The sequence below is a fragment of the Vombatus ursinus genome, unplaced genomic scaffold (genome assembly GCF_900497805.2).
Source record: "Vombatus ursinus unplaced genomic scaffold, bare-nosed wombat genome assembly UNPS02007612.1, whole genome shotgun sequence".
Taxonomy (NCBI): domain Eukaryota; kingdom Metazoa; phylum Chordata; class Mammalia; order Diprotodontia; family Vombatidae; genus Vombatus; species Vombatus ursinus.
Window position 1 is genome coordinate 1,667,426 of NW_020947390.1, and position 20,985 is coordinate 1,688,410.

At 35.1% G+C, this 20,985-nt stretch overlaps 1 protein-coding gene across 1 annotated transcript in view; it reads left to right on the forward strand.

Annotated features, from left to right (window-relative positions):
* CNTN5 (contactin 5) overlaps positions 1–20,985 on the forward strand; it is a 541,975-nt gene that overhangs the window by 411,186 nt on the left and 109,804 nt on the right. Inside the window, exon 12 of the mRNA XM_027849527.1 lies at positions 17,292–17,412. Within this exon, the coding sequence (XP_027705328.1) occupies positions 17,292–17,412 (121 nt within the window). The remainder of the gene's footprint in view (positions 1–17,291; positions 17,413–20,985) is intronic.

Sequence of the window (20,985 nt, forward strand, 5' to 3'; positions counted from 1 at the left end):
TATCAGAAAAGGGGAGGGGATGGGGGGAGAAAATTCAAAACTTAAAATCTTGTAAAAATGAATGCTAAAAAATTTGCTTGATGTGTATCTGGGGAAAAATTATATATATATATATGTATGTATGTATAAAATGTTCTCTCTCCTTGTGGGCAAGGACAGTGTTTTTCCTTTGTTTCTCTAGCCTTTATCATAATTTCTAGCACTTTCCTCTCTGTTCCCTCCCCTTTTTTTCTTCCCCTCTGTCCCTTCTCTCAATTTTCAATTCAAGTTGTCTAGATTCTAGTTTTTTTATTAAAAAAAACCAATAAGAGTGACCCTTTTATTCTCCTCAGTAAAGACGAAAAGCAGTCCCTTTCTTCAAGGGATGAAGGGCACACAAATAAGGCATCTACTGATGCCAATTGTATTTCTTTTTCTATGGTTACTACTCAACATTTGTAAGAATATTTTGATCTTCTGTCTAATACCCTAGAGTTCTCTCTGAAGTTCCCTGATGTATACTTGACTAACCCCAAGCCAAATTGCCATCCCATTGACACAAGAAAATATGTAGGCATGCTAAAATGAGGTGTATTAAAGAAACCTTGCAATTTATCACTGTGGCTGACATGTGAAAAGGTTATAGGCAATCAGGTGATCTAGCCTAGAGGACACTTTTTTTTTTACATCACTGATATTTTTTATCATTACAGTATTTCTCAAACATCTACTATATCTACTGTGAGTGAATGTTCAGATCATAACAATATTTTCATTTTAACAAAGTTGAATTTTTTGTTCTTTTAAATATCTTATCTCAAATTGTAATATTTTAATAGAAATCAGGACAGGGACTGGGGGGAGGGGGTGGAGGTGGGGAATTTCTTGAATTCATTATTTTGTGTCTTGTGAAGAATGGATGAATTACATTGCCTCTGTGGATAGCCTAAATCTGTCATATTTACCTACTCTTTGGCAATAAGGAGACCTGGCCTAATAACATCTCAGAGACTGCATAATTCCTTCCTTTTTTTCTTAGTACCCCCAAGAACTCTTGATCGAGTATGCTTTTAGAAAATAAATTCCAAATACCTATCAGTTCATATTAAGCACTTGAACCTTTTTTCTCCTATGCCTACCCAGCATTTTATGTCTTCAAAGTGCTATTGGATGCATTTTATATCTAATGTAATAAATATATTTAATGGGAATTTGGTGCTTGTTTCTCTTCTCTGCAATTATAATAATGATTCATTCCATTTCTGAAAACATGCCCAGTTTTTTTAGTTTATGCAGATTGCATATACACTTACCACTAAAGAGACTATAATAACTCATAATCATGAATCCAGCTTTATTTAGATGAGGGTTTTAACAACTCTTTAGCAACAAAAGCAGGAAGTCACCATCTCTGCTTCTCTTTTCCTACCATCTCAGCACATATTACATACAATATATTCTCTGAGGAGAGAAAGAAACGTTCACTGATTGTGACCAAATATTTTAAATATGAGTTTGCCAATAATATTAATCATATTCAATAGCCATAGTTCATAATTTGACATGCAGTTTTGTGCTAGACAAAGAAAATGGGGCATAATTTATAGAAATTATTTGCGACTATCTTCCCTTTATACTTCAGATGCTCCTTTTCCATCAGCTTCAGTCGAGTGCCTCCCGAAAATTAAATAAATTTTGAGTAATGTTACAGAAGTTGCAAAAATCCACTAGGCTTCTTCTCCCTGGTTCATTCAAGCAGGGTCCTAGTATTTATGAGAACAATAGACTTCAGTTATCTTATAGTGATGATTCTTTTCCCATTAGCCTCTTATCTCAGACATGCTCTGTTCACAGCACTACCAAAGGAGACAAAAGAAAGACTAGTCCTTACCCTGAATAAATTTACTATTACTAAAAACCTATGTTGTCCAGAATGTGGAAGGTGAGAGAAGGGCTCACACAAGCTAGGGCAGGATGATCTAGGCTTTGCCCAGTAATAGAGGAAATTAGAGAACACTGATAAAATTTGTATTCTTTCAAGAGATTAGAAAAACAACTGAGTTTATTTTAGTTAGGAAGAATAATTAATTAAAATAGGAAGCTACCAGATGACTCTAGTTTCTACTCTACCTGTCCCCCTAGTAGCAAGCACCAGTTACCTCCTCTTCTAGTCTGGTCTCTTCTGACTCTCTTCTCCCCAACTACTCCACCATAGCCACTCCACTCTACCCTTCTTCCCCATTAAATGAATTTATGGCATGTTTTGTGCCATTTGTCTTTATGGATTCAGGTAAGAATGCTAATTAGTCCAAAATTCTAGTTAGTTAATAGCCACTTTTTTTTTTTTTTTTTTTTGCTATTAATGCTCTTTCTGTGGTATGATGGAAAGAAAACTCAGTTTACATTCTGAAGATGTATGTTCAGGTCTTGGTTCTTCTGCTTAATAACTTGCATGACCTCAGGCAAATCTTATAACTCCTCTAAGCCTCAATTCCCTTATCTCTATTACTGGGATGATGCTATTTGCCCCATTCTCCTCACCAATTTTTGGTCACCACAAAAAGAGCTGCTATAAATGTTTTTGTACAAATAGATCATTTTCCCTTTTTTAAGATGTCTTTAGGATATAGACCTAACAGTGGTATTGCTGAATCAAAGGGTATGCACAATTTTATAGCCCTTTGGGCATAGTTTCAAATTGTTTTTCAGAATAGTTGAATCAGTTCACAACTCTACCTACAGTGTATTAGTGTCCCAGTTTTCCCACACTCTTTCTAACATTTGCCATTTTCCTTTTCTGTCATATTGGCCAATCTGATAGATGTGAGGTGGTACCTCAGAATTGTTTTAATTTACATTTCTCTGGTTAATAGTGATTTAGAGCATTTCTTCATGTGACTATAGATAGCTTTAATTTCTTCATCTGAAAACTATCTGTTCACATCCTTTGGCCATTTATCAATTGTGGAATGACTTTGATTTTTATAAATTTGACTCAGTTCTCTTTATATTTGAGAAATGAGGCCTTTTTAGAGATATTTGTTGCAAAAAGTTTTTTTCCCAGTTTTCTCCTTTCCTTATAGGTTGCATTGGTTTTGTTTATGCAAAATCTTTTTAATTTTATACAATTAAAATTATCTATTTTACATTTTGTGATGTTCTCTATGTATTCTTTGGGCCTAAATTCTTCCCTTATGTATAAATCTGACAGATAAACTATTCTATGCCCTCTTAGTTTGCTTATGGTATCACCCTTTATGTGTAAATCATGGGCCCATTTTGACCTTATCTTGGTATACAGTGTCAGATGTCTATACCCAGTTTCTGCCATACCATTTTCCAGTTTTACCAGCAGGTTTTGTCAAATAATGAGTTTATTGTTCCAAACACTTGAATCTTTGGGTTTATCATATACTAGGTTACTTTGGTCATTTAGTACAATATAATTTGTACCTAATCTATTCCACTGATCGACCACTCTATTTCTTAGCCTGTACGAGATTGTTTTGATAATTACCTCTTTATAATAGTGTTTGAGATCTGGTGTAGCTAGATCGTTCTCATTTTTTTCATTGATTCCCTTGATATGCTTGCATTCTTCCAGATGAATTTTATTCTTATTTTTTCTAGCTCTATAAAATAATTTTTGATAGTTTGTTTCATATGGCACTGAATAAATAGATTACTTTAGGAAGAATTGTCATTTTTATTATATTGGCTCAGCCTACCCATGAGTAATTAACATTTTTTCCAATTGTTACATCTGATTTTATTTTTGTGAAAAGTGTTTTATAGTTGCATTTATATAGTTCCTGTGTTTGTCTTAGACTCCCAAGAATTTGTATTGTACCACTTTGGCTGCATCCCATAAATTTTAGTATGTTGTCTTGTCATTCTCTTTAATGAAATTATCAATTGTTTCTATGATTTGTCCTTTGACAATTTGTTTTTTAGGATTAGATTATTTAATTTCCAATTAATTTTTAATCTCTCTTTCCATTGTCCACTATTCAATGTAATTTTATTGCATTATGATCTGAAAAGGATGTGTTTACTATTTCTGCTTTTCTATATTTGGTTGTGAGGTTTTTATGTCCTAATACATGGTCAATTTTTCTGTAGGTGCTGTGTACTTCTAAGAAAAAAAAGTTATTTCCCTTTCAATTTCCATTCAATTTTCTCCAGAGATTTATCATATCTAACTTTTCCAGGATTTTATTCACTTCCTTAACTCCTTTCTTGTTTAATTTTTGATTAATCTAGTTCTGAGAGTGGAAAGTTGAGGTCCCCCAGGAGCATAGTTTTATAATCTATTTCCTCCTGTAACTCATTCAACTTCTTCAAAAATTTAGATACTATATGATTTTGTGCATATATGTTTAATATTGATATGACTTCATTGTCTATGGTACCTTTCAGCAAGATATAGTTCCCTTCATTATCTCTTTTAATTAGATATATTTTTGCTTTTGCTTTGTCTGAGATCATGATTGCTACCCCTGTTTTCTTTGCTTCCGTTGAAGCATAATAGATTCTGCTCCAACCCCTTACCTTTACCCTGTGTGTATCTCTCTACCTCAAATGTGTTTCTTATAAACAACATACAGCAGGTTTCTGGTTTTTAATCCAGTCTGCTGTCCACTTCTGTTTAATAGGTGAGCTCATCCCATTCACATTTATAGTTACGATAACTATGTATTTCCCTCCATGCTATTTTCCCATGTTCATCCTCCTCTCTCTTACTCTCCACCCTTTTCTTCCTCACAAGTGTTTTACTTCTGATCACTACCTTACCCAGACTACCCTCCTTTTATCAGTCCATCTTCTTCCTTCTATTATCCCCATCCCTTTTCACTTCCTTATAGGATAAGATAGATTTCTATATCCCACTGAGTGTGTATGTTATTACATCTTTGAGCCAATTCTGATGAGAGTAAGGTTTAAGCTTTGCCCACCACCCCCATTCCATCTTGCCCTCCATCATAATACTGCTTTCATGCCTGTTTTATGTAGTATAATTTACCCCATTCAACCTCCCCCCTCCTTCTTCCAGTGCAATTTTTTTCTCACCCCTTTATTTTGTTTTTTGGGTATCATCCCATCAAAGTCACTTTATATACACACCCTCTGTCTCCACATACTCCTTCTAATTGATCTTATAGTAATAAAGTTAATAGTTACAAATATTACCTTACCATAGAGAAATAAAAACAGTTTAACATTATTGAATTTACTTTTTCTCTTTCTTGTTTCTTTTTTACCTTTTTATGTTTTGCTTGAGTCATGTATTTGGAGATCATTTTTTTTTTTAAATTCAGCTCTGGTCTTTTAATTAGAAATGCTTGAAAGTCCTCTATTTCACTGTGTCCTTTTTTTCCCCTGAAAGGTTACGTTCAATTTTTCTGGGTAGGTAATTCTTAGTTGGATTCATAACTCCTTTGCTTTCTGGTATATCATATTCTAAGTCCTCCAGTTCTTTAATGTGGAAGCTGCCAAATCCTGTGTAATCCTGACTGCAGCTCCATGATATTTTAATTGTTCCTTTTTAGCTACTTGCAAAACTTTCTCCTTGATCTGTGAGCTCTGGAATTTGTTGTTCCTGGGAGTTATCATTTTGGGATCTCTTTCAGGTGGTGATTGGTAGATTCTGTCCATTTCTCTTTTGCCTTCTGGTTCTAATATATCAGGACTGTTTTCTTTGATAATTTCTTGAAAGATGTGTCCAGGCTTTTTTTTTTAATCGTGGTTTTCAGGTAGTCCATTAATTTTAATATTATCTCACCTGGATCGATTATCTAAGTCAGTTTTTTTAATGAGAAATTTTATATTTTCTTCTTTTTCCTTTTTCCTTTTTTGTTTTATTGTATCTTGATGTCTTATAGGGTCATTAATTTCCACTTGTTTAAATCTACTTTTTAAGGAATTATTTTCTTATTTACTTACTTCCTTTTCCATTTGGCCAATTGTATTTTTTAAGGAGTTATTTTCCTCCATAAATTTTTGTATATCTTTTCCCATGCTATTGACTCTTATTTCATGATTCTTTTTCATTACTCTCATTTCTTTTCCCAATTTTTCTTCTGCTTCTCTAATGTGCTTTTTAAAATCCTTTTAAGCTCTTTCAGGAATTCTTTTTGGGCCTGAGACCAAATTTTATACATATACATACATATATATATACACACATATACATAATATATATATACACATATACATTATATATATATATATATATATATTGGGGTGGTTGGGCAATGGTGGTTAAATGACTTGCCCATGGTCACACAGCTACTAAGTGTTATGTGTCTGAGGCCAGATTTAAACTCAAGTCCTCATAACTCCAGGGCAAATTATAGTTTTCTTTGAGATTTCACATCTAGACATTTTGACACTATTGTCCTCTTCTAAGTTTATGCCTTGCTCTTCCCCATCACTATAGTAATTTTCTATAGTAAAGCTCTTCTTGTTTTTTGCTCATTTTTTCTGCCCTTTTTTGTGACTTGGTGTTTCATGTGAGAGTTGGGCTCTGGTCTTGCACTGTCCCAAGCTTTTCATGCTGGGGCTCTGTGTCTTACTGCTGGCTTTCACTGGGCTTCAGGGCTTAGTTGCTTGCTTTCTCAGGAGGGTAGGCTTCCCTTCTGGGAGGTGGGGCCTCCCCATTGGCCTCCTCTGGGTGTAAGGTTTAGTTACAGACCTGGTCCTGGGTTGGGGCCTTGTTTCTGGGTTGCTGTGGTAATAGAGTCTTTCTGATGTGTGGCCCTACAGGAGCAATTGTGTTGCTGGTCTGCCCCAAGGGTGGGGCCCTGCTCCTGGGTTGCTATGGAAACAGGGTCTCTCTGCTGACAGGACCCAGGGGCAGCTTCTCACTGTTGGCCACCCCCAGGGTGGGGCTTCGCTGCTAGTCAACAATGAGGTCAAGGCCTTACTGGTGGCCTGTGCTGGGGGTGGGGTCACTGGGGTGGAGCCTTGCTTCCCTGCAGACTCTGATCATTTGCCTAGAGGGCTGCTGATTTGCAGGAGAGCAGGGCCTTCCTGGTAGATTACCCCAGGCTGGGAGCCCTGCTGCAGGTCTCCTGCTGGGCTGTTTCTGCTGCTGTTGCAACTGCTGCTGCTCTTGGACCTGGCTCCCCTTCCATCTCAGTGAGACAGACCTTTCCTCTTATGCTGGTAAGCTGCCTCCCTGCTTCTAGATCAATTCTGAGGCAGTTTTCTAGTTGTTTGGAGGGGATTTTGGAAAGGCTTCAGACAGTTCCTTCCTCACTCCACCATCTTGGCACCAGAAGTTTAATAACTGCATTTCCATATAATTAGTTTCCTTTGTAATCCTATTAAATTAATATCATGCATTTAAAAATATTCTTCTGAGAAGGTACGCAAAGGCTTTAACCAGATTGCCAAAGGGGTTGATGACACACACAAAAAGATTAGGAATCCATGATCTAATGAAACTTTTGCTATTCCATCACTTGGCTTCAAACAAAAGATCAGGGCCTTGAGACTGATTCTTAAGAGCTAACTTTGTGGCAAGTAGCCAAGCCCTAACATTAGAAATATCACAATACCTATGTCCCTTCCATCCCATTCTATTCAGAATTAAAAGAAGGCATGGAGATGAAGTTTCTGGGAGGATTAAAAAAAAAGGAAATAGTTTTGATTTTTTTTTCCTTTTAAATGGTTGAAGTTATTTAGTATTGAACTCCTTGCTTCTTTCAAGACTCAATTTTCTCCTTGTGCATGAGGCCCTTTCCAGTCCACCCAGATGCTAGTACCTCCCTCTATATTACTTCCCATCTACTCTGTATATAGCTCATATATACCTAGCACATTGTATATACATATTATCTCCCATATTAGAATGCGAAATTCTTCAAAGCAGAGATTCTTTTTGCCTTTCTTTGTATCCCAAGATCTTAGTACAGTTTCTGGCTTATAGTAAGCACTTAAATGCTTCTTGAGTGACTGACTAGTTAACTGACTGGCATGTGAATATTATGAAAGAATGCAAATGCATGAGTTTTCATTTGTCATTTATGAAGCACATTGAAATTTAGGGTAGAAAGAGCCTTCATAAATTGCTCTTAAACTTGACCATTTGGGAAAGTCAGCACTTTCCCTTTGTACAACCTTTTCCAAAATTGATTCAGTTTTTTTAATTGTTTCTTAACTTCTCCATAAATTCTGGAAACTTCTCCCATGGTGACCCTTATTATTGTGGTTAAATTACTTTCACTGTTTAACAATCCCACCGTGTTTAAGTTTAAATTGTTGTTCCAGATAAGTAGCTGATGGCAAAAGATTTTTTAACCCAAAAAAGCAAGCCATATAAAGAAGGAAGCTGGAAATGTGAAGGTTGTTAGGAGAAATTTCACTGGCTTAAATGTGGTATTATGCTTCAATCTCAAGCAGCAGCAACTGTTTGAGGAAGGGAAAGTCTGTGAGAGAAAAGAAGAATCAATCCCTTTCCAATAAGAAAAAATGCTATCATCACGTTATACTTCTTTAACACAACAATTAAGAATGGAAGGTGGTTGGGTTAATGAAAAGTAACAAAATTATACAGGGCTGTAAAAATACCCAAAATGCTTCTAACATTTCTTAGTTTCCATAGCATTTGAGGAAATGAGAGCTAAGAATAGAGCAATTCAAATAGCATATAAGCTTTGCTTTCATTAATTGAGTCAAGGAGTGAATGAATGAATGAATGAATGAATGAATCTCACTCCAAGAATGTTAAAGTTTCTGGATGCAAAAGAAATTACATAGGGGTTTTTCACTAGGTTAAAAGGAAAATCCTCTAAAACTTTGGACTTTTAAGAAGAAGAATGATTTATGAAAAGAAATGTCTAACCAAAGATTGGGGAGATCAAGTGTAGATTAAGTGGTGATTGATAATAGTTACAAAATATCAGGAAAGAAAAAAAATCAGGAAAGGTACCAAACTATGTGTAGGTTCTTATTCTTTTAAGACACTCACATTCTCTAAGACTATGAACTTTATTGTTTATTCTTATGTTTAGCCATTTCTATACATTTTTGTTGTTATTGTTAAGGAAAGGTCTGGAAATTGCATACTATAGTCTGGTTCTCAGCTTTAAATATGTTTATTTTGCCAAGTTTAGCAGCTCCCACCTACAATCTCTACTGCCAAGGATGTTGAAACTGGTGAATTAGCTATCTGTATGAAGCTTAACAATAATACCTAGAGCTCACTAGGAGTGGGAGGGACACTATGCTGCCTAAGGAAAAGAAAACTGGTCAGGTCAGAAACTGAGCAGGTCAAAGGTCCCATGTCAGTCAGAGTAGAATCGTTTCTATGAGAGGACCATGCATTTTCAGCCTTGATGAGATAGTGTTTCAAATTGTATTTATGTATGAATATATGTACATTTTGCTTCAGAGCACATGAAGAAGGCATCACTACCAGCCAGTGACAATATGCCTTAATTATAATCAAGTACCTTAGAAGAAATTGATAGTTTAGCATCCTGGATTTGCAAACTTACATCTACAAAGTGATGATAATAGAATATTGCAGATTAATTATTAATTTGTTAATAAATTTGAAAAGAATCTAGACATGAGACCTAGAAATTATAAAAGAAAGGGGATAGAGAAGCATATGAGGAAGAGCGAAAGGAATTGAACAAGTTGGATTCAGAAAGGAGAATGACACAGAGATTTTCTCCACCCATCTTTCCCTTTCTAAAAGAGGACATCTCAGTGTACTATTAGAGATCAAAAATGAAAGTCACAAAAACCAGTAGGATGCTGTAGCTAAAGGGATCCTATAGGCATCCTATTGTGTGACCAGTACATGTAAGTGTTCCAGACTTGCTGATGCTACAAGAGAAGCTCATTGTGGACAATCAGTCAATACAGCCTTTTCTAAACTTCAGGTTTTCTGAAGCACCTTTGATGCTATAACTCTTAAAGCCAAAAACACCACAAAGGAAAAGTAGAAAGGAAAATGATTATCGATGAACACAAAAAGAGATAGCATAACTGCTAAGAGAGGGAAAGTGAAAATGAAGTGTAAATGTAAGAAAGCAAGCATCTGTTAGAAGTAACCATTTCATTAAAAGTTCACTAAATCATGCAGGTTTTCCATCAGGAACTGCAAGCTGTGGGCTGAGATTAAGTATAATGGGCTCCCTCATGAATTCTTCTCATTACTCCTCTTGAAAGATCAGTAAATCTACTGAGAGGGTAATTTAGGTTTAGTCTCCAAGATCAAATCATTTTCCTTTTAATCTCTCCTATTTAGAATTGTCCATATATGTGATGCATATATAAAGTCCAAACAAAGGGATCCATTAAAAATGAGCTTATTCCAGTGCCTTGAATATTCTTGGCTCCCAATACATGCTCAGTACTTAAAAAAAATATGGCCATTGGTTTTATGTCAGTGATAGGCAGTGATGGAGATGCAGGCTGTTTATAGAGGATTGCAAGCTATTAAATAGAAGAGTCAAGTAAAGGACAGGCTAGAGAAGACCTTGTTTGCCTTTCACTGCTGACTTCTGTGAATCTTTTTCTGAAGACTAATGGAATTTCCTCATCATCATATAAAAAGTTCACCTGTCACTACAGTGCCACAACAGAGCAGCATAGTATGTGATTGACCAAGAAAGGAAAAATAAAAGATATTTGAAGAAATTAGAAAAATTTATCAGGTCAAGAGAGGAGGAAAGGAGAAGGCAGAAAAATGAAATAATTATTTAAGAATGGGAGTATGAAAATGAAAGATTTCTGTTGCCTGCCAATATGGTGTGCCATGCAAAAAGCCATCAATGTGTATAGGTTTGTTCCTTGAAATATTTGAAATTATCTCTTTCCAGTTTATTTTCAAATATATTTTATTGGTTTATTTTGGTTTTGGGTAAACAAAAGGTCATGTCTCCTCTACCCCCAAGAAAGCCATCTCATATTATAAATAAAATTTTTAAAAGACCAAACTTGAAAAGAAAAAGAGGGGGAAAATTGGTAAGATGGATCAATGTCTCACAAAAGTTGGAAAAAATTGTGCCATATACCACACTAATGGACCTCCTACCTCTAGAAAATACATGCAGTTGAAGTTTCTCTTTATGTCACTGCTTTCAAGTTATCTTACTCTTTGTAATTGTGTAGTATTCACCTTTTGGTGGAGGTGAAGTTTCTTTCTGTTTATGTTGCTGTGGTTGTTGTATTTTTTTTCTTGGCTCTGATTACCTCATTCTGCATCAGTTCATGTAGATCTTTCCATGCTTCCTGGTATGCATCACGTTCATCGTTTCATAAAAGTACTATAATATTCCATTATATTAATGTACCACATTCAACTACTCCCCCAATCAATGAGTATCAACTTTGTTTTCCAATTCTTTGCTATCAGAAAAAAAGTATTGGAATAAATATTTTGGTGTATATGGAGACTTGCTTCTTATCAATAGCTTTCTTAGGATATAAGCCTAGTAGTGGAATCTCTAGGTCAAAAGGTATGAACATTGGGTAGAGAACCTGTGCCCTTGAGTCCACATGTGGCCTTCTAGGTCCTCAGGTGCGGCCTTTTAGCTGAATCCAAAGTTCACAGAACAAATCCCCCTAATAAAAGGATTTGTTCTGTAAAACTTGGACTCAGTCAAAAGGCCGCACCTGAGGACCTAGAGGGTCCCATGTGGCCTCAAGATGCAGGTTCCCTACCCCTTAGTCAATTAATTTGAATAATTCCAAATTGTTCCAAAATAATTGTACTGATTCATAGCTCCACCAATGAAGGAATCCTGTACCTATTTTCCTATAGCCAATACAACATTGACTATCCCCATATTTTGTCATCTTTGCCAATTTTGCAGCATATAAAGTTAAAAAAAACTCAGGGTTGTTTTGATTTGCATTTCTCTTGTTATTAGTGATTTGGAGCATTCTTTCATATTGTTATAAATAGTTTGCAGTTCTTCTTTTGAGAACTACTTGTATGATTTTTAGTAATATCTGTGTGTTAATTGTTCATATATCTTTAAATACCACTTTTCAAAGAAATTTAATACAAAGACTTTTTTTCCCCTTTGACACATCCACTCCTATCCTATGTGCGTTAATTTTGTTCATGCAGAAGCTTTTCTGTTTCTTGTAATCTTTATCTTTTGTAATTTTCCCTAGTCCTTGTATGGTAAAGAAAATATTTCCTACTCTTAGCTGTGGAAGGTTTCTCTTCCAATTTTTAATGGTGTGGTATTTTATATTAATTAAGGTCATATATTCATTTAAAATATATGGTAGAATACGGCATGAGGTATTGATCAAAGCCTAATTTCTGTCAGACTGTTTTCCAGTTTTCCAGTGTATTATTGTTCAAATTTAAGATTTGAAGTACCACTCAAAACACTTGATCTCTTAAAAATTTTTCCTAGTGATTTCAAAAACTATATCTTTTGTTATGAAAAAACATATGATAAAGACTAAACATCTTTATTAGCTAGAATATTTCTTTTTCTTGGATGTTATAATGGGTCTTATAATTTATAGTTTGTGTACTGACCTATGTGTGTGTGTACAGGAGTAGAAGTTTGTGGGAGTAGGGTTTTGTGCGACTTTTGAGGAAGATCAGGAGGGAAGTTCATCCAAAGAGCAAATCTTGAAATTTCCCTTTTTGTGTATGTGGTTTATTTGTTTTTTAAATCTTGTTTGCTCACAGACTTTGAAAAGCATTCTAAGTTCCTCATATAATTAGATAACTAGAGATTTGCCGTAGGCTGTGAAGACATGATTAATTATATGCCATTAAATTATTTTCTTATAAATCTGTTTTCTTTTTTAAATCATGTTTTATATTTTTACTCCTGATGCCCCTTGATCTCCATGCTCTCAGCAGGCCTCCAAACTGCACACATTATTGCCTCATTGTGATGTGGATTTTAATATATGATTTTTATATATAATTTATCTGTGGTTTTTTTTTTCAGTTGAGTGGCAAGGTCATTTATATAAAATAGGATTGATTCTGAAATGTAATGGCAGAGAAAGAAATGAGAATAAAAATCTCTATTACATTTGGAACATTACTAAAGTACCTTCAGTTATGTCATGTAAAGGCTATTCTTGGTCTCAGTTTATTCACCTGTGAGATAGGAAAATTGGGCAAGATAACTTCTTCTTATCCTCCTTCCTCTCCTTCTCCTCCCCCTCCCCCTTTTCCTCCCCCTCCCCCTCCATCACACAAGTAGTAAGTGTCTGAGGACAGATTTGAATTTAGGTCCTCCTGACTCCAGGGCCAGTGCTCTATCCACTGTGCCACTTAGCTGCCCTGGACATGATAATTTCTAAGTCCCTTTCTAGCTCTAAAATTCTATGGTTCTATGAAGGAGCAAGGAAGCAAATAAGTGAGGCAGCCTGTAGGGTGCAGTGGACAGAGCACTGAGTTGGTAGTTTGAGGACCCAGTTTCAAGTTCCACCTTTAATACAAGGTTGCCTTATGATTTGGAACAGGCTGTTTAATTTTCATGGTCCTCAGTTTCCTAATGTTTAAAATGCAGGAGATTAGAACTGAAGGCCTCTGAAGATTCTCACAGCAGTAGACGCATATGTGATCCTGCAATTCTGTGACATATTGAGGCACTCTTCCACTTCCTAGGGGTCTCTTTCCCTGGCTCTTCTATTGCTCATAGAGCTTTCATTATACCACCAAGAGTTACCTTAGCAAGTGTGAAATAGTTCACCAGATTATACTTACTTCAGCTGACAGAAAACATTGAACATATTAGCAAACATTTCTGAACTACTGGTGTTTTGATAACAAATTAATAAGGATCTTCCTTATCAGAGAAGATTTACATCTTCCCAATTGATAAAGATACCCATACGACTGCTCAATTTCAGTAATGTAGGTAGCCTGGGCCCTCTGGCATTTGTTCACCTTGTTGTCCTATGATCAGTCCATTCCTGCTTTGTGAATATTTACACCAAATTAATTGTCAACTATTGTCACTGAATAACTCTTCTAATGACATTGAAGTAAACCTAACAAGATAGACCAATCTTAAGTCTTTTTGACACAATAGCCATAGAATAATGGAATTCCAGAGTATAATGGAATATAGAAGGCATACAGTGCCCCCTCCCTTTTATATGTGGAAAAACTAAAACTTGACCAAGTTTTACTTATTTTACTAACTTTACTAACTAACTAGTAAGTGACAGGGACTAGACTTATTTCCTGATTCTCATTCTTGTGATCTTACCATGGCATTCTGCTTTCCACTAACATCTACAAGCCTTCTCCCTCTATTCTTCCTGGAATATACTTAATTTGATCTTCCAATAGCTTTGACATTCTAGTCCTTTGGCCATGTACAAAATGCATATGTAGAATTTGTGCAATCTGAAACTTTAACTTTGGATATATGTTTGATGAAAACAAATAGTATAAAAAAAAAAAGCATGAAACCTGAAAATGTAAGACACTACCCAATAGTCATCAGGGAATGTATCAGACTCTGAACCATATTGGGCATCCAAAAACATGGCTTCCAATTATAGTATAGTAGGCACTGAATACATTGGTTAAATTAATTATATGTACTATTAAGCTGTCTATGATATCAAATGGAACACATTTGTTATTAATAGGTAATTACCTCATGTGATATAAATTGGGCCTTAATCAACTAAGAAATGAAGAGATGATCTTGAAGCATGTAGATTTGAACTCTTTTGATTTAAAACTTTGAGTTATGTTTACAAATGTGTGTCGTTTGTTTCTGTCATTACTATAACCAAAACTCTTAATAATAGTCACAAAAAATGTAAAAAGGACCTTGAGATGTGCAAAGGGATTTCCTTTAAGGTAAACACGAAAGCAAAAAAGCAAATTCCTAAAGTTTAAACATGTATGGGTCTGAACCTGTGGCCTTAAAATATAAAGTTGTGTGAGACCTATAAGTACTCTGCCTTTTGAAGATATGGACGTAGTAGACAGTAGAGGACAACTAGATGAGGATCATAAAATGCTCTTTGTTATAGTCTTGTATAACAATTTCTCCCAAGGCTATTAAGAATGGAATATGTACAGTGGGCAAAAAGCATACACTTTGAAATATTTGTCATGACATTTTAATGTATTTTTCATCACATATCCATTTCTTAAAATATCTAGACCAGAAATTCTTAACTTTTTATGTCATGCACCCCTTTGGTTGTCTAGAAAGGCGTAAGGCGTAAGGACGCCTTCTCAGAATGAGGTTTTTAAGTGCATAAAATAAAATATATTCGATTACAAAGGAATCCAATTATATTGAGATACAGCTATCAAAATATTTTTTAAAAGTTCACAGACTTCAAGTTAAGGCTATACGTTAACAATGATTACATGAGAGATTCTTTTAAGTCCCTGAGAAATAACTTCTTCTGAATATGGTAATGAGAAAACAAAGTTCAATCATACTTCCAGACAAAATAAAAAAATACTGATACAACCTCATAATGAAGCATTTCCAGACAAGGAATATTCTAGATATGGTTCAGAAATTATTATCTCAAAGAAGCCATACATTTCTGAAGATACTACACAGAGAAACACACAAGCAGTTTCTAGTGATTGCCCAGAAAACAATGTATTCACATTATCTATAACATAAGAAAGCACTCCTAACAGCTAGTGTCTTTGTCAGAATTTTCATGATGTCAACCTGTATAAGAGTAAAGAACCAAAATTAAAATTGTTGCAAAATGTCCAGTAAACTATGTTCTAAGAACAAACAAAGTTTTAAAATGTAATGTTTTATCATTACATGTATGTGTGTGCGTGTGTGTGTTTTTCAAAACTCTGATCTTATGTGCGTGAGAAATTCACAGTATGGAAACCCCTTCTACCCTTGCAGATCTTCAGCTAGGTTGCAACTTACCTAGTCTTAGAAAGTTGCCAATGGCACTGAGAGGTCAAGTACTTTGTTCACGTCCACACTGCTAAGTATGTGTCAGAGGTAGGACTTCTGACTCCACTCTCCACTATGCCACCTTTACAATGGAATCATAAAATTATAGGAGTGTAGAGTTAGAAGAAACCTCAGAAGCCAGTCAGTGCAAGCTCTACCCATTGCAAGAATCCCATCTATAGTATTCCACAGGCAACAACAAGCTGTCCTTCATATTCTTCTTGACCCAGATAACCATCATGTGGTTTAATCTGGATCCCAAGTAGCTCATTTTGGCCTCTTTCAATTTATTATGACACACCTTAAACACTCATTCATGTGCTCAGATATTATTAATTAACAGAAATATGGGTAATCTTTAAAGAAATTGTTGCCAATAGCAGAGATCCATGCAAGAGATACCTGGACTCATTCCATTTACCTGTCTTTTATATCACGGAAGTTTTAAAGAGTATTTAAGTTTTGCAATGTCATTACCTGAAACAAATGTTCATCTAGTTGTTATAAATAGCCTGATCTTCACATATGCATCATAATAAAGGAAATCATTTCTTCTCTGAGAGAGCAGGAGATAAAATTAAATAATGAATGGTTTGTTTGCACCATTCATTCTAAAATATAAGATCATACAGATCCTATGAACTGATAAATCTAAAAGGTACTCTCCTTGATGCCTATTTATCATCATAACTGCAGTTGTTCTGATTATGTTCTAATCATGCTCCAACCAAGAATAGGCTGTTTTGAGCTTTCTGTGCATTCTGGAACTAACAACACTGATTAAAAAAGATTGGTGCTAATCTTAACACCCTGGTCTTGATTGCTATGAAAAGAATTCCTTTTTTGCTAAGGAATGTGCTTAAGGAGACTAGAAAACAACAGCTCAGGCCTTTTCTGAGACTGTTTTTCATGAGCCAGTCCGAGGAGTTACTATAGCCAGCCAACATGGGAATTTCTTTTCTGTCTTCTTACTTTCCTGGAAGTCGTTTTGCCCATTAAGAGTATGTTTATTCTTAAAACAAAAATGGGGCAATCTATGTGTAAGAAAGCTGCATTTTATTGTTCATTGATCACTTTTTCTGCAACTTTGAAACCTTTGATAAATTTGAATGTATGTATCAAATATATTTCCTAAAAGGACTTTCTTTGGCTGTTAAATCTTTAAATGCAGCATAAATATGTCTATGTCTTTTATCCCCAATTAATAATTGCTTAAAGTAATTGACATGCTTTCCTTAGAGTAGGACATGTTTGAATTTTGAATTGTCGTTATAAAAATTGTAAAGTCCTAAAATGGGTACTTTGACTAAATATGCAAAGTTCCCCCCCACTCCCCTTAATAGCCACCTTGAACCAGGCAGGTTTGCAACATTTTAAACTGGCACTTCATCCCTCTTTCAGCAAGCATCCTCTGCAGATTTAATGATCAGGAACATCCTTCTGATGCATGCTGGGAGATATGGCTGCAGGGTACAGACCACAGCCGACAGTGTGTCAGATGAGGCAGATCTTCTTGTTAGGGGTGAGTATGTTCATAGTGCAGTCTGAAGGCATGATCACCATAAATTACCATGCAAAGGAATTTAAATGCATGTACTTTGAGCACATCAGTACTGTGCATTATACTTCCAGTTTTATAATACATGTCTTTTTTTGTTTAACCTTTGTCTCTGAAAGAACCTAAATGGTAAATTGGTTCATAGTTCATAGTTCACACAATCAACAAACCCAATGAGAAGAATCAAGGTATTTTTAGTAACAAGAAATTATAAACATCTTTATTTAGTGCAGTTTGGTGAATGGAACTGGCAACAATGCTAAACAGAATTTTAAAAATTAAACTCTTGAGTCAATAAGACATTTGGACTTTGTAAGTAAAATTTTTAAAACTCTTATGGCAAATATACATAGTGTTTCAGTAACTCTTAGATCCTGTTTTTATGACAGAAAAAAAGAGAATTTCATTTATAACATGAGAACATTTAGGTCTATTAACTAACAGGGGCCTAAAATATCTGAAGATGTTAACATAAAGATTATCTGTGAATAAATTAAAACTCACTGTCTTATTGAAACCACAGACACAAATATATATATATATTTAATCTTCCATATGATGCTTCTTGAATATCATTGTGTATTGCATGTCATGACCCTTATTAATTCTCTGGCCGTATAGCTTTCTCATTTTATCCAATGGTAGCAAAACCTTATGTTCTGGAATAATGTCTTGCCATTTATCTATCTTGCACAGTTCCTACTAATTATAAATTCATATTTAAAATCTCAAAGTTGTGGAAATACATGAGTTTTCCAATATTTGTATTTAGCCATTTCTATTCAAGTGTTTACTGACTTCTGTTTTATGTCCATTATTGGTTAAAAAATATATATATTTCTAAGAGAAGAAATGCTATTTCCTCACGTGGGGAGACTCATTCACTTTTTTTACCCTCAGAAAGGCTAGCTGTATTTCACTTGAGCTTATGTGGAGAGTATGCATCTTTATTATTGGCCTGTTATAAACATTTAGCTTACTCAGGGTGTTCATCCTTTTCATAGAAATCTAGTAACTTATAAGTCCACCTTTGTGCTACATTAATGAGTCTTATAAACTTCCTTCCCTGTCACAGCAGGCAAGTTTATGGAACAATTGTCATTTCTTCAGCTCACCTAGTCTACTTCAGATTATCTCTATTTATTCTTTAGACTTGGTAGTCATTTAGAATGATGCTACTTAGATTGGAGCATTTCAAAAGGAACAATGCAATTTGGACTCCCTTATTATTCTTTTTGGATATTGCAAGGGGTGAATTGAAATAGCATGCTCACATTCTGCTTTGTAAGTAAAATTAAACTAAACAAGGCTTGGAACATAACTCAGGTTTGGCTGTTTCATGTTCTGCTCATCTAGCCTTTGGCTTTATGCCTAGGAAATGATAGAATACATAAATTCCAGAATTATACTTGATAGCAATTTCAAACAGGTTGCTATTGTCTGAATATTCATGTAACATTCAACTTAGGAGCTTTCACTTTGCTAGTTTGATCATGTAGTCAATTTCCTATTATATATTTGTATTATTTCTCTAAAATTAACATAAATGGCTAAGTAAATACCACTGTGTTGTCCAATTGGACCAAACCAGGTCTAAGCACTGAATTAACAGTTCTTCTGGTCTTCTCTCCCCCTACCCCGACACACACACACTCACACACACAATTCTTAAATTAATAATTCCTAGTGACTAGTGGATATTAGATGGTTGGGAGTTGTTGGTTTTTATATAGAATTTTTAATATAATCTTCATATATATCTCTCTCTTCCTTTATGCCTCCATTCACTGGTGTACAATGTCCTATATTTATCCAGTCCCAGGCTAGAGTATCAGAGTGAAGCTTTTTAGGTTAAACCATTTATGATGCTAGCCACAATTTCAGTAGCAGAGTCAAACAAAAGGTTACTTGGAAGTATGTCATAAAAGGGAATTCCATTATCTGTTTATCTCTTCTGTAGGAGGTGATCACTGTATTGGATTTAAGGATTAAGGATTTTGGGAAGTGAGTGAAATATGTTACCATTGGGACTAAACCAGGATGGGGAAGAGAATGTTCCCATTGCTCTCATACACTATAAGTGGAGATTTAGGAAATCTATATATTTCCATATAAGAAATTCTATTTATCCTCATCTCATCAAAGCCAGTCAAAGTTTGATTTTGCAGGCCCCTAAAGCTAGGATTGCCTGTGTAGACACCAACAATTTCTGCATGGTACCTCTGATACTTTAAGGACTTTCTGCAATACTTATTTCCATTGTGACTATGTGTTGTCTGTGAATGTCAGCGGTGTTATTTGCCTCTACCATTACCATCTTCCAAAAATGAAATTTCCCCATAAATAATCACCTGAAGCATAAAAATCACTTGTTTTAAGCACTTAATATTCAGTGAAGCAGTATTATGATGGTATTATGCATAATTTGGAAAAGCATAATTGAAGTATGAATATGCTAGAGGAAATTATTCTGGTATAGTATAAAATGAAAAGGTGATACACCTGAACAACTGTCCACAATTTTAGATACTTATTCTAGTACGACATAACACTACAGAATGTATGGATAGATGATACCATGGGGAACTCTTTTAAATCAATAGAACTATAGTGCTTTATGGGGGAGGTGTAGGGAGATAAAGAAAGAGAGGACAGAGAGAGAGAGAAAAGAGAGAAAGAGAGAGACAGACAGACATTGAATGTCACTGATGAAGATATTTCATTGAAAAGAACTAAGACTCTTGGACAATTTAAAAAGATCTGTCACAATAAAAAGAACCTAAGAAGAGAAATATAAATTATTTTCTTTTATAATAATATAAATAATATGATTCTCAGATCACATAGAAAGATAATTTTATACTCAGGACATAAATACTGCTGAGGAAAGTAACAGCATGGCTATCAAGATCAAAATGAGTTAAATTTAAACATAGTTAAAGAGAGTTCTAGGCAGGAGGTGCAGCTACCCGTCACATCCAGGAGAAGCTCCCAAACTTTAAATTTTCATGATCTGCATTACTTTTGCTACTCTGCTTTGAAGTAGTTTTCAAAAGGGCCACAACTTATGGAGTAATCTTTGGATTTTGTTGGTGAAGGTCTATTATGACTTGCTCTCAGAAAAAAAATCACCTTCTTAGTTCCTTCTAGACATGCGCTCTCTGTGCCCCAGAGTTGGGTAACAATCCCATTCACGGGGCTATCCCTTCCTGGAATGCCTAAGAATTCACTAAGGTAATGAAGGTCAATTCAAGACAAACCTTTAACCCACCCTCCCTCAGCTTCTTCCTTGCAATGTACAAATCAAATGATGCTTTTCAAACCAATTTATCTTTCTCCTCTCAAACTTTCCCAGCCTATTTCTCCCTTTTAAAAATAAGTCCCTTGAAATTTCATTTTCTTTCCTTTCTTCACCTACTTTCTTTTGTCCATTAAGAGGCTAGTGGTATGAACCTTGAACTCAGGATAGAGTCTAGGAATGGGTATATGAATCTAGGAGTCATCTACAAAGAGATGACAATTGAACCCAAGGAAGCT